At 39.0% G+C, this 25,104-nt stretch overlaps 1 protein-coding gene across 2 annotated transcripts in view; it reads right to left on the reverse strand.

The window, feature by feature from the left end:
• Positions 1-25,104, reverse strand: part of F13A1 (coagulation factor XIII A chain) — a 163,844-nt gene that overhangs the window by 47,315 nt on the left and 91,425 nt on the right. For both annotated transcript variants that reach the window (XM_025445092.3, XM_035710518.2), the window contains exons 8-9: positions 20,231-20,405; positions 17,106-17,244 (exon numbers count right to left, since the gene is read on the reverse strand). In XM_025445092.3, coding sequence (XP_025300877.1) covers positions 17,106-17,244; positions 20,231-20,405 — 314 coding nt within the window. The remainder of the gene's footprint in view (positions 1-17,105; positions 17,245-20,230; positions 20,406-25,104) is intronic.

A 25,104-nucleotide genomic window follows, 5' to 3' on the forward strand; every position in this document is an offset into this window, starting at 1 on the left:
GAATGCAGGAGGATGAGGTTGAAAGTCATATCATGCCTGGGTGTGGGGAGTGAAGCACTGTTTATAGGGAAGGGAAGTGTAGGTGTAGATCAGGTTCAAGGTGTGGAGGTGTTGGACAGGAGCATGAGGTTGGTTCCTGCTTGAGAGCCTGTATCTTTGGAAGGCAGGTCACTATGAGCTTAAAGATGACTGCTAGGCTCCCTTCAGAACAGTGAAAGTTGCATCATTAGGCAGAGAGATCCAGAAAAACAGCAAGGAAACATTTGCAATCCAAATGGACATAGTCCTGCTTCCTACACAATCCGTGTAGGCAACCTGTGTTTAGCAATCCTGGCTCCGGCTAGGATTTCACTGTTACACTACCACCCTAGATTAATGGGTGCCAGCATCTCCTTATTTAAATTCAAATATCCTGGGCAAGGTTAGCCTTGAACAAAATAAACAAGCATTGCATTTCAGGTCTCAGATAGAGAACCACGGTTGGGGTTGGGCCTTAGTCAATGGGTGGAAAGCCAATGGCTGGGCTCCCAGGCTCATCGTGAACAGAGTGGGAGGATGCTACCTACCTCCAAAGCCATGGGATCTTTTGTTTGTTTTTAATCATGCCATTCTCTCTGCTCAGGAATGGCCATGGAAAATGTGTCTTGGGATGCCTGGGTGGCTCAGTGGATGAGCAGCTGCCTTTGGCTCAGGGTGTGATCCTGGAGTCTTGGGATCAAGTCCTGCATCAGGCTCCCCGCGGGGAACCTGTTTCTCCCTCTGCCTGTGTCTCTGCCTCTCTCTGTGGGTCTGTCATGAATAAATAAATAAAACATTTTTAAAAATGTGTCTTGTGCCTCTCATGCCATGAGGGTTCCCTTTTGGTTGGATGTTAAATATTTCTGGGTACACATGCTTGTCTTTGATTTCAAAGCCTCCTGTGAAAGGGGCTAATATTTAGGGACATTTATGAATTCCATTTACCACAAGGTTGTCTGCAGTTGGGAAATATATATGCTTCCTGAAAGGTTATTTTAAAGTTTCTTTATGTAGATCTGTCATAGCCTTTATGTTTTCATCTTATAATTTCATTATGCATTCATGGAGGGAGTGATTCACTTCTGGGGCTCTGTCTTGCTCACCATCAGATTCCCAGTCCTAGAGCTAGCCCTTAGGAAGTGCTGAGGAGGAATTGCTTGATTGATAGGCAAGGACAACTAGCAAGCATAGGATGTATCCAAGGCAGGTATAATTAAACTTTTGTTTGTTATTAAGATTCATGGTTTTCTATTTTCTCAGCACCTTCATTGAAACCTGACTTGCCCCTATACGATCAAAATGTACAGTGTCACTTTAAAGGTAAAAGAAAGTTATAAACCTTCAAAGTGATCTAGTTGTCTTGTTGCCTCTTTCTAAAGAAGCAGTGTAGAAATTAAAATAAAGCCCCCATTTCACTGAGAGCTATTTAATCAAGTTGAAAATAACTTTTTTTTTTTGAGGGAGAATAACGATGGAATGACAAGTGGAGAACACATCTCTGCTTTATGTTACTTTTTGTAGGTTTCCTGCTATGACAGCTAGTGATTTCTAGAGCTTCTTTCAAGGATGCTAATAACTCAGTAGAACTCATACAAAGGAACCACAGAATCTTCACCAAAGGCAGAGCCTCCCTAGAAAAATGCACCATGCATTGCTGAGCAGGCAAGGCGTCACAGCATTGGTTTGGTTTATCCTTCGATTCAGTAAACCCCTTTCCTTGGAATTTATGTGCAGCATATAACCACACAGATGCAAAGATGAGTACATCAGAATGTTCATCCTTGCATAATTTGCAAGAAGAAATAATCAGAAACAGTCTAGCTGTCCAATACATGATTGTTTTGAAACACAAAACAGAATATTATTCAGCCATAAAAATGCAGATCTACATTTATTAGGCAGGATAGAAACCTATGGCATACTAAGTTAAAAATCATACTACCGAACACATACTGCGTATGTGTTCATTGTGTATGTAGGTATGTGTGGAAAGCAGAATTTTAAATGACCTTCACCCTTGTATAATTTCCTTCCCTTGAATGTGGGTGAAACCTATAAACAGGATGGTGTATCACTCCTGTGATTATGTTACTTTACATGGCAAAGAGGATTTTGCACATGTAATTAAGATAATTAATCTGTGGACTCTGAGTCAATTAAAAAGGAGCTAGCAAGGTGGAACCTAATCAGGTGGGTCCTTTAAATCTGGGTCTAGTGATTAAGGACAGAGCAAGCTGGAGATTGGAAGCTGCAGAGACATTCTCCTACTGGCCCTGTAAAAGATGGAAGCTTCCATGAGTTCTACAGCTAGAAGGAAATGAATCCTTGCAAGAACCTAAATGAGTTTTATTTTTTTTAAAAGAATTTATTTATTTGTTCATGAGAGACACAGAGAGAGGCAGAGACTTAGGCAGAGGGAAAAGCAGGCTCTCCACAGGAGCCCGATGCAGGACTTGATCTCGGGACCTCGGGATCATAACCTGAGCTAAAGGCAGACGCTCAACCACTGAGCCACCCAGGTGTCCCCTAAATGAGTTTTAAAAAGAGCCCTGAACATCAGATGGGGCCACAGCCTCAGCTAACACATTGATAGTTATTATTTGAGGCTCTGAGCAGAGGACCTAGTTAACCTGTTCTGATACTCCCGACCCAGGGAAACTGTCTGATAATAAACTTGTGTTGTTTCAGATTGCTAAGTTTTTGGTAATTTGTTATGCAGCAATAAGGAATGAGTACAATATGCAAAGAGCCATATGAAAGGATACTTAAGGAGATGCTGGAAATGTTCTGAGCAGTTAGAAGATGGGTGACTCTGACTTTTGTATTTTTTCTGCAATGTTTGAAATTTTTGTAATAAACATGAACTAATTTCCACCCCTCTACACACATACGTGGACTATTTTTTTTTTATTAAAAGAAAATAAAGCACAGGTCAAAATTCCCTGGTCTTAACCACTGACTAAGGTCACATCTGGAGTTGCAAGAGCCTGTGGGATGATAGCGAAATGGACAGAGAACACAGTTGAAATCAGATGGACTTTGGGGGTCTGCGTGCTAGGTGTTCAAGGACAATAAAGTGGATAATTTAAGCAAGGAGTCCTTTACTGCCTTTAACTTGGCTAACTGCTTAAATGTTCCACAGGGTCATTTCATTTACAATTTGTCCAGGCATGTTTCTTTCCCTAGAAAGAGATGTGGGCTTATAACCCTGTTTCTGCAGCTTTATTATGGCTCAAGGGAAAAGACAAATAAGATTGAGTGAAAGCCCTCAAGGAAATGTGTTGGACCAACTTCAAGAGTAAACCAGATCTTTAAATTCTTTCATTTTAAAAAGTGGGTAGAAGAAAATTATTTAGCTATCTTGCAAATTGTGTATTGGCAGAAAGTGGAAGAAAGTTACTTAGCTATCTTGCAAATTGTTTGTGAATTGGCAGATGGGGGCAGGCCCACTTCCTGTGCCCTTTTGATATACTCTTAACACAGACAATGCTATTAGTGACCAAAAAGACAGCACACCCTGAAATTGTTGAGCTCTGGCCATTACAATGGTAGTGGGCATGGAGTGCGATAGGAGTTGTTGAAAGAAGTGGAGACAAGTTGGTATATTCTTAGGCTTGTCTAGCAAGACATTCCAAAATGGAAATAAAAGCTTGGACCAAGAAAAAAAATTGTCAGGAAAGGTAATGAAGCAACATAACAAAAAGGAATTATTCAGAGAATGGGAGGCATGTGGAGGAATCTTTTATGGAGCTGGGAGCATTACACTACTTCGGAATGTAGCTCTTCATTGTTAGGGGCTGTTGGAAGGCTGAAACCAGGAAGGGGCATTTAAAGTCTCTCTAGGGTCATCAAAGATTAGAGGTCCAATCAGGTGGAGACCAGGCTAACCCCGCTGTGGAAACCAACTGCCCACCTAGAAAAAAGAGAAGTAATGCAGGTGTTTGTTTTTGCCTGTCTTTGCAGGGAGGGGGTCCTCCAATGCTAATTGAGAAATCAGTTTAGGCACAGTCTTCTGTAGCATGAGGCATCCCAATGGTGGGGGGTTGAAGAGGAGGGATGGGCTGAGGGGGTGTGCCATTATTCCCAAAATGAAACTAGGAGGTGTATTTATGGAAGGGGTGATAATCCAAATAATTAATACACATGACTCATCTGGAAGTTGCAACCAATTAGAAAGGACACTCAGTCGAAATGCTTTATGCTCCTACCAGTACATACTGGATAAATGCCAGTCCAGATGTATCCAATTATATATATTATACCATAGTACCTAAGAAGTTTGTTTCTACTTACAAAGTTTTCTGGGAGTGGTCTTTCCTTAGTCCTGAGCCTTTCCACTCTCTTTTTAAGATTCCAGGTACTGATTTCTTGAATATTTACTAAGAGCATTTTATAGCAGCTTTACTGCAATGATTTTTCTTTTTAATAGGAGGATGATCATGCAGATTTCTTTTTTTCTTCTTTTGGTAGCTTCCCCTCTTTTGATTATCTGTTTTACTTTTATTTTTATCGTGATGCCAGAAAAAGGGGAAGACAGAAAATGAAACTAAATTTGGCAAAAAGAAACCAAACAATCCTTAAAATGCTCAGGAAGTAGATTATACCCATCCATATGAACCACACTTGCCATTACTTCTTAGCAGAAGGTTCTCTGTAACTTTACTGGGTTCCCTGTGTTATGCTCTTTTTGAAAATAAAACCCTGTCCTACTTTACTACTCTCTCTGGAATAGCAAATTAGGAGTTGATATCCTACCTGAAAATGAAGAAAAAAATATATTTTGAGAATATTTGTCTTGGATGATTCTAATATATTAAAAATGTCTATAATAAATTCTGGCCAAGTTTATCCATAATTATTGAAGAGATTTAAAAAATATATAGCCAACAGTTTCAATAGGTACCAAAAATCACCATTTTGCATTATAAAGCTATTTATGAGTATAATATTCTAAGGTTGATAGCTCTTAATTATATAGGGTTTTTCTAGAGGTCTTATTAATCACCAAAAGAAATTAATACACTCAATATGTGGTATATATTTTATTAGCTTCTAATTACTTAAAAACTTGCAAATTTTGAATGGTATATATGATGACTCTCTTAGGTAGAATTTAGGAGTAACCAAAACATGATATGTTTCTTATTATAGAAAATACCTTAGAGTTTTCTATGTGGTTTATCAGATGGCTCCTACTTTCTTTCCATTCTCATTTCCTTAGAGGTATTTGTAGTAACCTCTGATTTTTTTTAACCTCTCAAATTCCCTCTTTGTTTTCTTTCAAGTAGGTCTTGAGTAGAATAGGGACTTTAGGCCCTCTTTGGAGATATTCTTACAGGACTATTATAGGAATGGGAAGAGAGTCTAGTGCAGGGATTTTCAACCTTCAAAAAACAATGCCTCTTCCTAGTTTTAAAATAAGTATAACATCTTTTTATTATATTGAAATCCACTGATAGTTTTTTATATACAATTTATAAAAGAGTAATATAATGCCCTATAATGTATAAATGAAATAGAGAAATAAAGGGATATACATAAAATAATATGTTTTGCAACAGGTATATGTCAGGAAAATGATCCTAGATACTAAAATATTACTACAAAATGTAAAACTGTAGGAGTGTGGTAGACTCCTAATTTGGAATCACTTATGTAGTGGTTAAGAGTGTGCTCTAAGGAAACATTTCTAAAATGACAGAATAAGGACTTCCAAGAAACTGTTCCTTCATAAAAACAATGAGAATGCCAGCAAACATGATCAAAGCCAACTTTTCCAGAACTTTGGGAATGAACTAAAGACAATAATCTGAGGAATACATATTCAACAACAACAGAAAGCGGATCTCACTAAGAATAGTGGGCTTTACTGTAGCATTTGATTTTGCCTTATTCCCACTCCCTCTCTCCAAAGCTCCATGGTAGTCATGAAAGCCAACAGCTTCACAACTATGGTATAAAAACTTGCAACCTAGCAACCAATGAAGGGAAGAAAATAGGGTTCAGAACTCTCTAAAAGCACCATCTCTAAAGAATTGTCACTAACTTGTCTGGCAATCTCTGAAAAGCTCCATTCTCAGCATTTCTTTTTATTCGTTTCGGTTCACAATTCACTCTGTGCAAATACCTTTATCCAAAGATTGTTTTTCAAAAATATTTAGAAGCAACTGTCTAACATCACAGCTGCCTTGAGGGGTGACACCAATTGGTGATAATAAAAGGCTCCCCCCACCAAAAAAACCCTAAAAGGAAAACTTAAGGACTGAGATGCCCATAGGGGACTTTGAACAATCTGGCATACTCTTGAGAGTCGAGGTGGTCACACACATGTGCAGGGCTGTGAACACACCCAGGAAGACATGAAGAGGGTTCTAATCTCTCACCTCTGACTGACCTTGAGGTACTCTTCAAGCAGGAGGTAAAAGCTACAGAAGATTTGCAAGTTTACATTCTCTCAACACACAGAGAACTCCTTGGTAAGGCTGAGGACTTGTTAATTCAAGATATTTAAGGAAATTGCCATCCAACTGTTAACTAACCATTAAGCTAACCCAGCAGAGACTTCAGTGGCCACACATGATAAAAAGTACAGACTTTACAGAATTAGTCCAGGAGAGTCACTAAACAAACAAACAGTAGCAGCAACAACAGTAACAACTCAAACATCTACAACAGACTCTGCAGGAAATCTGATTTATAGTCATCATATTATACTATTTAAAATGCCTAGCACTTTTTTAAAAATGGAAGACACAGAAAGAAACAGAAAAGTATGGCCCATGCACAGGAAAAAAAAAAAAAAAAAAACAACAGTCAACAGAAACTGTCACTAAGGAAGCCAAGACACTGGGTTTACCAGACAAAGATTTTAAATCAGTATTATAAAAATGTTCATATAACTAAAGAAAATCATGTGAGTGATGTCTAATCAAATAGAAGACATCAATGACAATAAAGCAATTATGAAAAGGAATCAAACAGAAATTCTGGACCTGAAACCTATAAAAGCTAAAGTGAAAAATTCAAAATTCATGAGTGGGTCTCAAAAGCAGATTTGAGTAGACACAAAGAAGAATTAGTGAACTTGAAGATAAGTCAATTGAAATGACCAGTCTGAATAACAGAAGAAAAAATATGAAGAAAAATGAACAGAGCCCCAAAGACATGTGGGATACCATCAAGTATACCAACATATTCATGAGAAGGTCCCCAAAGGAAAGGAAAGCAAGAAAGGAGCAGAAAGAATATTTGAAAAAATAACTAAAACCCTTCCAAATTTGATGAGACATTAATATATACATCTGAGAAAAAAAGCATAAACTAAAAGCGATATACATACACTGAAGTACCTTGAGTCAAACTGTCAAAAGCTGAAAACAGAGAGAATCTTTAATATAGTATGAGAAAAGTGATTCATTATGTACAGGAGTTCATCAATAGGATTAAAACTGACTACTCATCAGAAACCATGAAAGCTAGAAGCTAGTGGGATGATGTATTCAAATTGCTGAAAGGAAGAGTTAAGTAAGAACTGTATATCGAGCAAAACTACTCTTCACAAAAGAAGGCAAAAACAGGGAAATAGGCAAAACAGTATAAATGCGTATTTGTTTGAATTCTTTTCCCCCTCTGATTTTAAAGACAACTCGATAAAGCAGTAATTATAATAGTGTGTTGATGGGCTTATAATGTAGAAAGATGCAATCTGAATTACAATAACAGAACAAAAGGCAAGGGGGAATGGGACAATGTTTTTGTATGCCTTTGAAACTAATTGGTATTAATATGAACTAAGTTGTTTCAAATCATGGTTTTAAATTATAGGGAAACTACTAAGAAAAAATTGAAAAATATGGTGTCAAAAGAAACAGAAACAATTAAAATAGTATACTATAAAAAACAGTTTTACACAAAGTAAGAAAGTAATGGAGGAAGAGGGGAAGAGAAAAGACATACTGCATATAAAAAGGAAATAGCAAAATTGCAGATATAAACTCTAGTTATCAGTAATTACATTAAACATTTGTGGACTAAACACTAAAATCAAAAGGCAGAGATTGGCAGGATGAATAACAAAACTCTATGTTGTATCCAAGAGATACACTTTATAATCAAAGATGCAAACAGGTTGAAAGTAAAAAAGATGGAAAAACATTAACTGTGCAAATAGAACCAAAAGATAACTGGAACAGCTATATTTATATCAGACAAAACAGACTTTATGACAAGTATTGTTACTAGAGATGAAGAATGACATTTTATAATGATTAAAGGGTAATGCTATTAGGAAAACAACAATCATTAACATATTTGCATCTAGGGAGAGAGCCTCAAGATACACAAAAAGCAAAACTGACAAAATTGAAGAGAAAATAGATAATTTAACAATTCAACCCAGAGGTGGGGAGCAGAAGATAAGCAAAATGGGTGAAAGGGGTCAAAACATACAAACTTACAGTTACTTCAAAGTTGGTAGGTGAGATCTTAAAAGTCCTCATCTCTCTCTCTCTCTCTCTCTCTCTCTCTCTCTCTCCCTCACACACACACACACACACACACACACACACACAAATTTTGGAACTGTGTATGGCAACGAACATTAGTTAGAATTACTGTGATGATTATTTTGCAATATATACAATCATTATGTTACACCAGAAACTAATCTCTCAATTATACCTCAATAAAAACAAGCAAAACAAAAATAGTTTAACAAATAAAAGTTGGAGACTTCAATACTGCACTTTCAGTAATGAACAGAACAAACAGGCAGAAGATTACCAAGGAAATAGAAGACTAGAACAACACAATAAACCAACCAGACCTAATGGGTCTCTATAAAATATTCCACCCAACGACAACAAAATACACATCTCTCAAGGGGAAATGGAACATTCTTTGGAACAGGTCATATGCTAGGCCATAAAACAATTCTTTTTTTTTTTAATTTTATTTATTTATTCATCATAGTCACAGACTGAGAGAGAGAGAGAGGCAGAGACACAGGCAGAGGGAGAAGCAGGCTCCATGCAGGGAGCCTGACGTGGGATTCGATCCTGGGTCTCCAGGATCGTGCCCTGGGCCAAAGGCAGGCACCAAACCGCTGCGCCACCCAGGGATCCCTAAAACAATTCTTAATATTTGATCCATTAAGATTTAATCTAATTGCTGATGAGTAGGACTTACATCTGCCATTTTGCAAATTCCTTGCTATACGTATTGTGTTTTTTTTTTTTCTTTCTCTATTCTCATTACTTCCTTACTTTGGGTAAAAAGATATTTTCTAATACACCATTTTAATTCTTTTTCTGTTTTTTTTTTTTTTTTTTCACGATATGTCTTTCCTTAGTGGTTTCTCTGGGGATTATAATTAGCATTCTGAGACTCTACTTCAGATTAATACCAACTTATTTTCAATTGCATACAAAAACTTTGTTCCATTCCCCCTGTCCTTTGTGCTATTATTGTAATTCAATTTGCATCTTTCTATATTATAAGCCCAGCAACACAATTTTATAATTACTGATATGTGAATTATATTTAATTAATGTGTTACAAAAAATGTGAGTTCTAGGATCAACCCCCTTGGGTTTGTAGTTCAGGCTCTGACACTTATTGGCAGGTGACCATGGTTAGATTACTTTGTGCCTCAGTTTCTTCATTTATAAATAAGGACAATAATAGCAATTACCCTAACAGGTTGTTAAAGAGGTAAAATGAGTTACTACATGTTACCTACTTAGATTAGGACCTGGCATAATGAAAGAATTCCATAAGCATGAACTATTTTTATTCTTTGGAGGTAGCAAATAACTTTTTCCATCCTTTCTTCAAGACTCTGGTATAGATTCAGAGTATATATTCTTAGTTGTCTAGTGCAGAGCTCATGATCTTGTTCTAGGGATTTCCTCAAAAACAATTTGGCTGACAATAATGTGGTTAACAAGATAATCTACTTGAAAAGAAGTATCTCTGGTAAGTGTTCAGAACTGGTAAGCTGGATGCACCACAGGTTAATTTTACAAACCTTTAAGCATCTTTAAACCATTTGGTTTATATTTAGAAAATTTTCTCTTTTTTTACTTGGAATTCATTTTTGTATAATTCTTTTTTGCACATATAGTAATTAAAACTTAGTATAATTTAAGAACATGAAAGTCCAACTAGTTGGAGCACAGTGAGCATCTAAAGCAAGGTATGAGATAGATCCATCTAAGTTTCAAAAACATGTCTACAATGGTCAAATCCCTATGCTGAGTGCAGAGACTAATGAAAATTAGGATCAGTATTATACCTACTGCTGGCTCCCAAGTGTGAAGGTTATTTAATTTCTGCTCTAAAATGTACTTCAAAAGAGCTTTGTTCATGGATTGAAGATTACCCATTACAGCAGAGTTTTTTGCATTTGGAGTGAAAAAAAATAAAACAATAACAACTGTACTCTTTTTAACAAGTACTGAAAGAAGTTGGAATTTTTTTAAAAGGACCAGATACACTGAGGTCCTTTTTTACAAAATTACAACTACAAAATTTTTCTGTGGTGTGTGATTTTTGTTTTTGTTTGTTTGTTTGTTTGTTTTCCTTGTGAGCTGATGTAAAGTCAGTTTGCAAAGCAACACCTTTATGTGAGTGGGTGGATCCTAGCTGGCCCTGTGCAGGTGAGCAGGTCTTCAAACAGGGCAGGTAGTAGAACATGCTGCTTATGGGAGGAAAGACCTTATTGGAAGAACAGTGAAATTTATTAAAATTTTTTGGGGAGCTAGAAATGACCCTCGAGCTCATTAAGACCAAACTCATACATTTGCATGTGAGAAAATTATGGTCCAGAGAAATCAAGCAACTTGCCCAATGTGACCCAGCTAATTAGTGGCAGAGCTAATCATATTGCCTTGCACCATGGAGAGAGAGGGGGAGGACAACATTTCAAGAACAGTTAGACTTGATTTGGTGTTTTTCCATGATGCCCTGGGAAAAACAAAATAAAACTGCGATTACTTTCCACTTGGATCACTGACTAATTCAACATTGAGTTGAAACTGATAAATACAAATTTGCTAGTTCACAATTGTTTTAAAAAATTAAATTACAAAAGCCAGTTTAATCAACCCTACTTAATTTTAAATGAAAAGGCAATAAAAGGAAATAAAGACTTGCTAATTGTTGCAGTATTAGCCCTTTCTTACATTATCTTTGGTATCACATAAAATGTTTAAAGCTCTGAGTTAGGATGTTTTCTACATCTGCCAATTGGCTCATCAACCAGAATTTGAGAAGCTGACCAGTCAGCTATGGGCCTGGGTGTACACACATCTGTTCAGCCCCCTGAGTCCTCTAAGACAAACCCACCCCTTGCTCTCTTAGTTTCAGAGAGTTCAACAGCCAACAGTGTTCCAGATTCCCCTTGGAGCCAATAGCTTTCTAGATCCTTTGACTCCTTTTAGTCCAGCTTCTAAGCCTCTTCCACCTGTGCCCCTTTCCATCCTGCTCACATCCCTAGAGAAGTTGTTCATCTCCTGACAATGGAGCTTCAAGTGGGGTGGGCAGAAGCGTGTGTCATTTGTGCCCTTGGGATTAGACAGTGCCTAGAGGGTAGAGAAGTAAGAGAGGTGGTAATAGGTGGAGAGCAGGGATGCATCCTCGCCCCTAAACAGTATTAACTTCGCCTGTTCCTCATTGAATTAACAGCCTGGGGGGCATTAGTTCCTTTAGGAAGGTGGGCAAGAGCCAGATGTTCTTGATGGTGCAAAGGAAGGAGGTGGCAAGGGGCTGGAAGGTGAGTTAGAACGAGTTTTGATATTCAACAACTGTAGTCATGAGATTACAGGCTCACTCTGCATGAGCTTTCATTCTTTCCTGCCATGTCCTTAGAGCAGATTGATCTCTGGTTGTCTAATCTCAATGCTTTTGACTCTTATAGACGTACCCCTGGGTTTCATCTGTGGGTCAAGGTCATTTCCTAGGCATTCCATCTGTGAACAGCACAACCAGAAGACTGCAGGGGGGATAATGGCTTTGAGTCCACGGCTACTTCCCATGTGAACAGCCTTTCCCTTTGCTCCCTGGGACTTAGGATGGAAGCCGGTTCCCTTCATCCCCATGCCCCCTGGCTCATGTTACCGCCTATCCTATATTTTTTATAGAGTTCTGCATCTGGTCGTGTCACCCACGAACATTGGATCAAGCTCCCCAAGGGTGGTGACTCTAATTTCTCTCTGAATCCTTAGCATCTGGTATTTGGACATATTAGTGCACAATAGTGTTTGTTAAATAGATTACATGACATTTAGTCAGTTAAATGAGCATCAAAAATTTCTTCCAACCAATTCCATTTATGAAGTCCTTGCTCTATGCCCTGCATCCTGTTACACGCTGGCAAAAAAAAGGAAAATAAATTAGATTATACATTGCTCTCCCTTATGGGGGTTGCAGTTTGGTGGGGGCCAGCCAAGAGGTGGGCTTAGTCCTTTCACCCAGAATCATCAAATCTGACTACATCCTCTCTAGCAAAAAGGACACAGCATAATGCTTTCATTTAGAAGAGCCTTTCCAGTGAAATACCTTCAAGACACTAACAAGTGCCACCATCTCTTTCTTTTAAAATTGTTTCCATTTCCACTGTGATAGTCACATAACGAGGTGAGCTCTTTCAAGGGGAGGCCAAACTGTCAGTTTACCCTTGCACATTGGGGTGAGCCATGTTCCTCCTCAATGAGCCCTCGTATCCCTATTCACTGTTTGCACTATAGCTAAACATTGTGCAAGCATCTTCATTAAACTGTCTGCAGTGATTCATAGATGCCTTCCTCCAGAGGTTGCACATAATTCAAAATCCATTGGCACATGAGAGGCAGGCAGCTTAAATTGCCCCTTGAAGGATATGTTACCTTGGGTTGGTCCACTCAGAATTTCATTTGCTATAGTGAGGTCCAATTACTCTGTCCAGCTGTGCCTTCTAAATTTCCTTGGCCCCTCCTTCTCCTGAATCGCTAAGAAGACTCTTCCCTTTATGGATATTAAGGGTGGATACTCTGCAAAATTGCTGCTCCCTGCAAGGTGAGGCACTCTCTGAGGGGAAATCCACCACGGAGGGAACTGAGGTGCCAAACCAGGAAGCAGGCACATAAGCAGTCAGCCCTCCTCCATGGTCTGTGGTGCTAAGGGGAAGAGAGGGTATGGGCTGAAATCCACCCTTTGTCCCCCTTAGCCTTGGGGAGTGTTGAGCATATATGCCCTCAAAAGCATTCTTGCGTGTTCATTCTCTCTGAATCCTTCTTACTGGCTTACTTCTGCGTTGGCCATGCTGGACTTGGCTGAGTCACGGGGAGGACAACACCCTGGGTCACAGAGACCCAGCTGGACAAATTAATTCACCACTAATTATGTACCATCTCAGTGTTAAAGAGATGGTAGAGGCACAAGACAAAGAAACCAAGAAGTCATTCTGGTTGCCTTTAGAAAGAGAGGAGGAGCCAGAGCAGGGAGGGCACAAACCAGGAAGGAGTTGGGGAGAGTCTGTCTGTCTGGAGCCTGTGTAGGAAAGTGAGTCTGGGGGCTTGGGGAAGGCCACTTGCTCCTGAGACCCCTTCTAGGAAATTCATTAGGCTGTGTTTTGCCAGCCATGTTGTACTGGCCTCTCAATGATCAGCTGATGCCCACCAAATCACCTCAGCCCTCCTTGCCCTCAGCTTCTGTCAGCCTTCTCCCTTGCTCACCAACCTATAGCTCAGACAGCTCTTGCTTCTTGCTGGTGGCCACTACTAATCTGATCTGATTAGTAGGCACCAAGGAACACTCCCTCTGGGCCCAGCACTATGGTAAGGACTTTACCTGTATGACCTCATTTAATTGTTACAGCTACCCCATCAGGGAAAGGGTTGCCCTCACTCTACTGAAGAAGAAGCTCAGAGAGGTGAAGTCATTTTCTCAAGGTCACACAGCGAATCACTGTCTAAGCCAGAGCTTGTGTGGAGGTGCAGTGGTGGTGACCGTGTACCAATAGATGTGTCTAGGGAAAGTCTCCACCAGCTTTCTCAGTCAGGGAGGATCCTAGAAGTTCTTTTGGTTTTATGGAACGTCTTTAGTTTGTAGGGTCTACTAGTATTTGCTCTGGGGTGTGTGTGGGGAATACACAAATTTCTGCTTTTGTTTTAAAAATAACCCAACTGTATAGAAATGGCATAGTCATCTGAGGACATGGGACACCCCTCTTTTCCCTGACTGCTAGAATGTGCTTAGGTTGATGGCAACATATTGCCTCCAAGCAATTCCAGCTGTGTGACTAATAATAAAGGCAATAATGACAGCTAACATTCATTAGGCACCTGTTATGCTCAGCTCTGGGCTGAGTGAACTAGGAAATTGTCACCTCTACTTTATTTTTTTTAATTTATTTTTTATTGGTGTTCAATTTACTAACATACAGAATAACACCCAGTGCCCGTGAGAATGGGGAAAATTAACAAGGCAGGAAACAACAAATGTTGGAGAGGATGCGGAGAAAAGGGAACCCTCTTATACTGTTGGTGGGAATGTGAACTGGTGCAGCCACTCTGGAAAACTGTATGGAGGTTCCTCAAACAGTTAAAAATATACCTGCCCTACGACCCAGCAATTGCACTGTTGGGGATTTACCCCAAAGATACAAATGCAATGAAACGCCGGGACACCTGCACCCCGATGTTTATAGCAGCAATGGCCACGATAGCCAAACTGTGGAAGGAGCCTCGGTGTCCAACGAAAGATGAATGGATAAAGAAGATGTGGTTTATGTATACAATGGAATATTACTCAGCTATTAGAAATGACAAATACCCACCATTTGCTTCAACGTGGATGGAACTGGAGGGTATTATGCTGAGTGAAGTAAGTCAGTCGGAGAAGGACAAACATTATATGTTCTCACCTCTACTTTAGAGGAAGAAAGAGGCACAGAGAGGTTGTGCCTTGCCCAAGGTCACACAGATGCTCAGTGGCAGAGCTAAGCTTTGGACTCAAACCTGATGGAGCCCTTGGGTCAGACATGTCCCAAGTTGGGTTCACATCAGCTTGTTAGACATCAGTCATCATCTATTGAAAACCCACTCAGGCACCAAGCAAGGGGAGGGAAAAGGAGCTTCAGACAGTGGTCCGATGATGGAGGACAAATGAGGCTCCCAGACCAGGGAACATAGTCCCAGAATGATGGGGCAACTGCGGAAGGCAATGAGGGAGCAAAGATTGAGAGGGACAGAGAAAGCAATTCAGAGTAGGAAACTGAAAGACAAGAGGGTTACCAAGAGCAAGATCTATCAGCTTCACAATTTGGTATCAATTTTGTTTGGGGCTTCATGGGGTTATTTGTTTGGGTGCCCTTGGGGACTCATGGTGGAAGCATTTAGATTAAGGAAAAAAGAAGGCATAATTTCGAACTGCAGTTGGCTCCAAAGGCATTGTGTGTGTGTGTGTGTGTAAGGAAAGGTACACAATACAGAATACCAAATAATTCTCATTTGCCATTTTTGACTGTCATGACAAGCTTTTGGGGTGGCTATTTTCGTCTGTTTTTGTCATTCCATATACATGCAGGGGGGCTATACTGCTATTCCAAGGGCTTAAATGATGCTTTAAATTGCTGTTCAATTTACAGAGGAGAGGTTTGGTCTTGTCCGTACTCTCTTGCTTGTCATTGCTCAGCTTATTTCCTTCAAATGAACTGCGCTATTTTTTATTCATAGTAGCATTCTGCAACTAGTTCCCTGATTTCCTTTTTTCCACATCCTCCAATGAGCGTTTACCAGTACTGGCAAGTTAATACTGCTCTTACAACTGTGATCCATTTCTGTAACACAGGGGAGTTAAGACACTTCTAACTTTTAATTTCTCTTAAAATGAGCTTGTAACTTCCTCCCATCCCCATTTGGATGCTCTTGCAACTGACAGTGTTTTAGCTTTATTACTTATAAAGAACATCCATGGGGGACACATTTTTATTCCAACTAGTTCAATGTGTGGCAATTTCCCCCCATACCTACCTTCATAAATAACCTTTACCTTTGGATTTTTAGAATATTGTTCTGGACTGAGTGGGTCCCATGGACAAAGGAAATTTCTTTGGGATCTTAAACTCCACATAGCCAGCTTGTGATGCAGCTGCTCAGGGCAGTATAAGAACTATGTGGTTGGTATTAGTGACAATTTCAACTTTATTCCCATTGTTATCCCTGTTTAAAAGATGGAGTCACAAATCACAGAGAACCACATCTTTATATTCAAAGAGCAATCTCAAGGGTGGCTTGGTGGGTCAGTTGGTTGAGCATTTGACTCTTGATTTTTGGTTCAGGTCGTGACCTTGGGAGTTGTGAGATCGAGCCCCAGGTCAGGCTCTATGCTTAGCGGGGAGTCTGCTTGATATTTTCTCTCTCTCTGCCTCTTCCCTCAGTTGAATGCTTTCTCTCAAATATAAATAAGTAAATCTTAAAAAGAAAAAAAAAGAGCAATCCCATACTGCAAGGCAAAAAATGTGGTTAAGGGTCAGAATCACTTTGATTTTATTCTCAGCTTATCAGATATATGACCTTGAGCAAATTACTTTAAACCCCTCTGGGCTTCAGTTTCCTCCTCTGTAAGTGGAGATACTAATAAGCACCCACATGATACAGCTGTTAAAAGAATAAGATGTGATCATTTACACACAGACACTGGTACACAGTAAGTGCTTAATAAATGCTAGCTATATTACTCCTATAGTCTTGACATAGAGAATGCTCGGCTCCCCTCTCTCTGTCATTCACCAATAATATTCTTATACTAAGTAGAGAGGAACTAGTACGGGCTCTAGCCTAAAGGCATAGCTAAAACTATGACCTTTTTGGTGGCTGCTGTTGTAATGCAATGATCAATCTTCATTACTAGAAACGCAAACTGCCAGTTCAGTAACATTTCTCATTCATTCGCTAAAAACAATCTTTCCCAATCAGACATTTCTGCCTATGGTATTGAATAGTCCTTAAAATAGAAGGGAAAAAACATTAGACCCAGTCTGTCTTGTGGTAAATGTGTAATGTCACTTTAATTTGATATCAGCAAGTGCCCTTGTAAATCAAACTCACCACACTGAATCCTTGGTGAGTTTGGAGTTCACGTTCCCATCTTCTTCCAGGAAGATGTCCATTTGCAAGTTGGCATCATTGTCATGGGCCGAGAAGTAATTGGTAATGACTCTTGCTGGTATCCCAAGGCATCGCAAAACTGCAGGAAAGGACAGACCATAACTAAGCCCATCACCAAAATTTAATAAATACATAGTGAACAATTCCTTCTCATAAGGGGCTTCCTTCATGAACAATAAGAAAAGCCCCTTTGCACATGTTATCCTCAAATGTCCCATACCGAAGAAGGGGAACTATTGTCAAAGCTCAGGACTATGGAGAGAAGAAACCTTGCTGTGTGATCATTCAGAATAAATGGAATAAAAGGAATAAAATCCCAATAATGAGGTTCTAATTGTTTAGTTGCTAATCATACAATCATTAATATAGTATTGTTTTAGTCCATCTAATGGGACTATGTTCCTGAAAATAAAATTTTTAAAAAACTCAGCCAGATTTTATTTATTTATTGGGGAGACAGAGAGAGCACAAACAGGAGGAGAAGCAAAGGGGGAAGAAGGACAAGCAGCCTCTCCACTGAGTGGGGCCTGTTGTGGGACTTAATCTCAGGACCCTGAGATCATGACCTGAGCTGTAGTCAGACCAGGCACCCTGAAGAAAGACAAATACCATATGACTTCACTCCTATGTGGAATTTAAGAAATGAAACAGATGAACATCAGGGAAGGGAAGGAAAAATAAGATGAAAATTGAGAGAGAAGCAATTCATAGGAGACGCTGGACTCTAGGAAATAAACTGAAGTTTGCTGGAGGGGAAAGGGATATGGGGAAAGAAAAATTGGGTGATGGGCATTAAGGAGGGCAGTTGACATAATGAGCACTGGATGTTTTATGCAACTGCTGATTCACTAAATTCTACCTCTAATAAAAAATAAAATTAACTGGAAAAAAAAATCTCAGCTAATAGGAAGTTACAACAGAGGTCCTCAGTGGAGTTTGCTCTCCTGGCTGGAATTTGCTCTCGTGACACTTGGTGGAGGGTGACACTACAGATTCATTTTAATTGCTAGATAATAAATTACCTGGATGCATCTCTTGCCATATGTACCTATTGATTAAACTCAATCCAAATGCCCTCTCTGGCTCCCAGGATGCCAGACATCAGGGCTCATTGAAAATAATTCAGGTGACAATTTTAAGATTAATGGCTTGGCTTGCCTTTTTTTCTCAGAGTAGTTTAGCATTTTTAACCATAAGCAATCCACTTCCTTCAATAGAACAACCTTGGAAGTCCAAACTCAAGTCTGGTAGCATTCAAGTGTCCTCACTAACTGATTTAATCTTAATACCCCGAACAAAAATGATCGCAGCCACCACCTCCTTCCTACTTCCCTCTTCTTATATTGATTCACAGACCATTCAAGTCACAGCTTTACCAGTAAGATGATTGGCACTCTAGCTCTATTTCTGGCTTATCACTAATTCACAGAATGAGACTCATTCCAGACTTTGCCCAACTCATAATTTTAAGACAGATGAAGCCTGACACTGGGCCACCAGTGCCTCCTTCCTTCCAACTTCTCTACTAGGGTTTATTCTTACCATGATTTCCTTCACATTGTGTTTCTGTCTTTTCTTAGCTTACCACCAAAGCCTGTTTTCAAGAACAGATCTAATGACACTTTCATACAAAAAGCATAAATAGATGGAAAGTGTTCACTATTTTATCTGGTTCTAAGCCCTAAAGAATTACACTGGGGTCTTGAAATTGTAGGCAGCAGGAAAACACAAGGCAGAGGATCTTTTCTGTTTTCCTGGAAGTATTTCCTAAGAGTGGCTGCTCCTATTGAGCATCCTCTATATAGTCTGGGTTTGGGAACTTTGAGGGAGGGGGAGCTACCTCTAATCGTTAGCCCATCAAGAAGTTCAGCTTCTATCTAGGACCTCAGAGACCGGCACTCTAGGAAACTGATATACTGGCCTTTATTACTCTCAGGAAATATATTCCTTTGCCTTTGGGTACCCAAATGGCTAAGAAAATAGTCTTACTCAGTTTAACACCACAGAAAAACAAAAAGCACAATACAAGACCTACAATTTCTTCCCACTTGGATCACTGACTAATCTTGGACTATCACACTTTGAGCTAAAACTGAGAGGCTTCATGATCATTTATAAAAAATGACCTCATCCTGGCTTCCAGCCTCCAATCCCTCCTTGATTTTCTGATTAAAAGAAAAATGCTAACTAGGTAAAACATTCTTTATTAAAGAGCAAGCAGAAAGGACACTTCAACTTGAGCTTAATGTTTTTTCCAAGGCTGTAGAAATGGCAACTGAATGAAAATCATTACCAATGAGGAAGACATACTGAAATAAATGTATTTTTAAAAATATTCACTGAATTAACAATAATATTGTCTAGGCCTAGCCTGGCAAATGGCATTTCAAAAAATGATGCATGAAGCTAAAGAGAATAATTCTGTTCCCATATGTTTTCCTCTATAGATTAGATGTTGCGTAGATTAAAAACCAGAAGGGAAAGTGGGGAGTAAAGATTGTTCATTAAGTTCTGATATCTAATTGCTCAGAGGCATTGAGATTCCCATGTAAAAATGGAGATGAAACCACCTGTCACAATCCCTCCCACAGCTAGGGTAAAAATTAAGTGCATATATTTATAAAACTCAATGGTAAACAATAAGCTAATAAACATATTTATAACACTTCAATTACAAATAAGCAGTATGTATCTTTTATTATTTTAAAATTTGTTAACTTAATCTTTTTAAAATGTGGATGGATTACTGAAAAGAAAATGGCGTATCCTTTCCCTCACATCATTTCTTGGCCCCTGGGACCCCCATTTCTCTGGGTGTTGAATGATGGATTATGTAGGAAGTAGTCCATCATTCTTTCTATAATGATTCTGCAGTCAAAGAGAAACTATGAGCATATTTGGCCCAGTACAATTTAATTATGCATTGACTACATCCCAGAATAGCCATCTATAAATTCTAGAGAGCTAACAGGGGTTGCTAGGTCTCTTTGACAGTTTATAGATAAAATGTCTCGAAGTAAAATTCCCTTTACATTAAAAAAAATGTGACTCAATTGGCTACTTACATGTGTTAAAGACACCAGCAAAAACCCAGCACTGACCATACCGGACTGGACTCTTAGTACTCTGGTATTCCAACAGAATGTCAACGCTTCCAGTCCAAGCTGATGGGGGAACACCATATGCATAGATATTGTCCCAGGATCCAACAAGGACACCTTCATCGTCTTTGGCATTAACCTAAATGAGACCATGAGTGGTGAGAAGGAACAAAGAACACTTAGAAGAGTTCACTCCTACTTTGACATCAAGGAAGCTAAGGCATCCAGTGCCTTCCAAATGTCCTACATGATAAAAACAATTCTACTACTGTTCCATTCACTGGTGTGTTGTCAGGGAAAGTGACACAATAACTACCTGTGCAAGAGAAAACTAAATAACCAAGATTGCCTCTCAAATAACATATTATTGTAGTTAAGGTAGTGTTGGATAGCTGCCAAGAGGAGTTGTAATGTCTTCTCTACATAGTTAGGGAAAGATATACAAGGGACCCTTGGTCTGGTTGGAGTAGTGAGGGAAAGAGAAAGAGCACTTTGAAAGAGGACAGCCCAAGTAGGGATCAAATAGGGATCTTGATTTTGTGGAAGGATAGTTCAAAACTGACACATGAAAAAAGATGTATAGGTAGAATGGGGGAGTCCAAAGTCTCATGGTCTAGTGAATTTTGACTTTTTTTAAAGGATTTAAAAAAATATTTTATTTATTTATTCATGGGAGACACACAGAAAGAGGCAGAGACACAGGCAGAGGGAGAAGCAGGCTCCATGCAGGGAGCCCGACATGGAACTCCATCCCGGGTCTCCAGGATCACGCCCTGGGCTGAAGGCAGCACTAAACTGCTGAGCCACCAGGGCTCCCCGTGAATTTTGACTTGATGGTGAATTGCACACTCTTTTACAAACTGAAAAAGTAAACAGATGTCATAGGAACCATTAAGATTTAATAAGAAATTAGATTTCCATGGATACCTTACAAAGTTTGTTTTAAACAAGTTGCGTTAAAAAAGTATTTCCTTTATGATTGTTTAAGGTGATAAGGTCTTGTAGTTTTGTTAAAAGATATCTCCACTTACAGGAAGGGCCTGGGTATTATTGTGTAAATATGGGGTAGACTTAAAAATGGCAATCTTGAATATTTGGGAAAATCTTGCTACATACTCAGACCACAGTCTTCTGGTACCAGCAGACCTCAAGTGCAGGAGCAAAGACCTCTTGAGTATAGCCATTGAAAAGGCTAAGAAGTAACCATTTCCAGTCATCAGTTTTGGAGGAAGCACTACTGAATCTTACCTCTCTTGGTGTAACTTTCATCATGTTTAATTATACTTAGAAGATTATTTAGGAAAGGAGCAGCGGGAGCTTTTCCAAAACTGGTGCCACTTCAACAATGTGTATATACTGACATGACTTGTCATGTTTAGAGTTCTGATCCTCAAAGCATGGTCTATGGACCAGCAATACTGGCATCCCCTGGGAACTTGTTAGAAATGCAGAATCTCAGTCCTTGCCACAGACCTACTGAATCAGAGTTAGTCTGCGTTTTAATAAAATCATGGGATGTTTTCTGTGCATGTTAATTTGAGAGGCATAGGTTTAGTCTATGCCAAGAAGACATTAGTAAGCAACGTGAAACATATGATTGAAGCAGGTGTGTTTGGATTATGAAAACCATAGAAGATATATTACAATATGGGAGCTTTATGTGTTCACTGCCTTGCAAATTAACAGCTCAGTCTAAACACTTGCCCAGACCTCAATCTTAGGCTTGCTGAGTTTAGTTGTATAGAAGTCTATTCTTTCTCACTGGGTCATGAACTCATTGAGAATAGAGATTTTTTAAAAATCTATGTCTTTTTTACTTCTAGCAAGTATGGGCAAAGAACAGATGTTCAATAGTGGTTAAATAATCACTTGTATATTCAGCAAACATATAGGTATTATTTATCTGAATAGATATTAGACTTTCTTCCTGGGGAGATATGAACAGGAAACCAATTGAGTGGAAGTAAATGTTTACTAATGTTAAGACAGAAAGATGTACAGGTAAGATGGAAGCCCAAAGAAAGTGGTTATCAGTTTCATCAGGTTGGAGGGCAGTGGTGGCAGTAGGCTGAATAGAGGAAATTACATGAAAGCTAGGTCTTGAGCAGTTGAGGGCCAGACAAGGCCATCTACATAGTAGAAACAGTTTGAACAAATGCTTGGTGTAATGAAACAATATGGCAGGTTCAGGGACTTGCTAGGATATCATGTAAGTAGACCATATTAGATGAAATAGAGAATATCAAAAGAAAACACTTAAAACGTGCAAACACCTTCTACTGAGAATGACAAACCCTCTACTGAAATATGCACTAGTACTGAGTTGCATTTCCCAAAGAGGGTCCTTCTGGAAAATGTTCTCTAAATCACCATTCAATTTGATTTAGACATACTATCCCTCCCCTCTTGATTCTGCCCATTCAGACTAAAGTAAAGGTAACTACTCAGTTGATTTGTTTAATGTAGAAAAAGTAATTCTTTGGAGATTTCTGAAGGGCCTTGTTCAGCTAATTGCAAACTCATGCCTTTGATGTAAACTTCAACTTTATGCTATAACTCTATGAAATGACTGGAGTGCAACAGGATTTAGTCAACCATTTTGGCTCTATATTTTCACTAATATTTCTTACAGTTGCATTGGTTATTTTAAATTCTGCATTTTTATAATGAAGTCTGAAGAGTGCCTTGGTAAGTTATGATGTGATTTGGTCTTTGTGGATAGGTATATTCAAGTTGAACTCACAACACCATTTCCTTATCCTTATCATTGGAAAATAGAATAAAGCCTATGAATTTCAGAGGTAAAAGTTCCTAAACTATGGACTTAATGACAATTCTCAAACAGATAGCCATTAGCTAGAGGACTATTAATAGCATCTGGCTGACCTCAATCAGCTAAGGGGAAGAATAAAAAACAAAACAAAACAAAACAAAAAAAACCTCTCTCCTCTACGGACCTTTTAATTGTTAATGTTGAGCTGTTTCCCTATTGCTAGATAAATCACAACTCTCATTTATTAGCATTTGGCTGGATTAGCTACTGTTTTCTAATTAGAATATTGATTTCTGAGGGGTCCAGACACAGAAAGAAGTAAGTCTTTAGTGACATATATAAAGGATTAAAGTAGTATCGCCCTCACTAGACAACTAGATATATTTGGAGGACATTTCAAGGGCATGAATTCTTTTTTTTTTTTTTTTTTTTAATTTATGATAGTCACACAGAGAGAGAGAGAGAGAGAGAGGCAGAGACATAGGCAGAGGGAGAAGCAGGCTCCATGCCGGGAGCCTGACGTGGGATTCGATCCCGGGTCTCCAGGATCGCGCCCTGGGCCAAAGGCAGGCGCTAAACCGCTGTGCCACCCAGGGATCCCATGAATTCTTTTTTTATGCCACAATAGGCTGCTTTAATACACTGTCATGAACTCAGAGTTTGTTTGACCAGTGTCAGAATGAAATGTCTTGGACTCACATCATTGATGGTCTAGGAGACAAAGTTGCTTATGACTTTGGACAGGGAGCATTATTCAACCACATTAAGGCTGCACTACATTGTTTTACCATAATTAACCTACAATATGGGAAAAGTAAAGAACTAGTCCCCATAAAAGTCATTATCAGCAACCTCAGTGGCATAACATAATTCAGTAAACTTCAAAAGCTGGTTCCAGGAAAAAAAAATGAGAATTATAGATTGAAATAGGCAACATGGCCTAGCTCCTGACCCTCACCACCAGTTCTCAGGAGCCCTATTGTCAAATCCACAAAATCTTGTAACTTCTCATTTGTATTTCAAAATCTGGAAAGAAACTAGTCGAATTAAAATGCTGATTATTATTTTTTTTTTCTGAGCAGAACAGTGGAAACAATTGCTGTGGAGAAATGGGTAAGAATGATCTACATCTCTAAAGAGGTAAACACTCTGGGATTAGAGTGGGGAGGTGACATCAAGCCTGAGACTTACCCGTGCAACCATCCACCCCAATGGAAATGAGATACACCTCCAATTAGGCAGGATGGATTATTAGATGAGAAATTTAGCAGAACCTTAAAAGAAAGAGCAGAGCCCCGAATACTCTAACAGACGTTGCCATCTCTTCAGCTCCCCTCCCCTCCCCCTCCAACCTTCTCAGGGTACTAAAAAGTAGATGGAATGGAAAACATTGGCCTCAAACTGTAGTTCAGAGGAAAAATCAAATTACTCTTTAATTGGGAAGTGTCAAGATTTCACCTACACTATATTAGGGCAAATAAGACACTTGGAGGAGAATTATGCAAGTATGACATGAATAAAAAGAAAAGAAGTGAGGAGGGATAGACAGAGAGGGGAGAGAGGGAGGGAGAGAAAGAGAGGGAAGAAGATGGAGAGGGAGAGAAGGGAAGAGAGAGAGACGGAATATGAAAAAAATAATACATAGAAGAAAATAAAATTAAAGAACATAAAGGAATGTTCTCACAACTTCTTAGGAGATCATAGACCTAAAGGATCAAATTGAGAACCAAATCACATCATCATGGAACCAAAAGTAAAAAGTACAAACTATAAGAAACAGTAGATGCTGGTAAAAAATAAAATTAATGACATAGAAGAAAAGCTTGAGTTAAATGAAATAATAAGAAAAATATAAAGAGATGAAGTTATTTGGAGATGAGGTAATAGTTATGGAAACAAGGATAATAGAACATATGGATAATTAGTATCTTTATCACAGAGAACCCAACAATGGGATGACTGAGTGGCTCAGTCAGTTAACTGACCAACTCTTCATTTCAGCTCAGGTCATGATCTCAGGGTCATGGGATCGAGACCTTTGTAGGGGCTCCCAGCTCAGTGGGGA

The sequence above is a fragment of the Canis lupus genome, chromosome 35, assembly GCF_003254725.2.
Source record: "Canis lupus dingo isolate Sandy chromosome 35, ASM325472v2, whole genome shotgun sequence".
NCBI classification, from domain to species: Eukaryota; Metazoa; Chordata; class Mammalia; order Carnivora; family Canidae; genus Canis; species Canis lupus.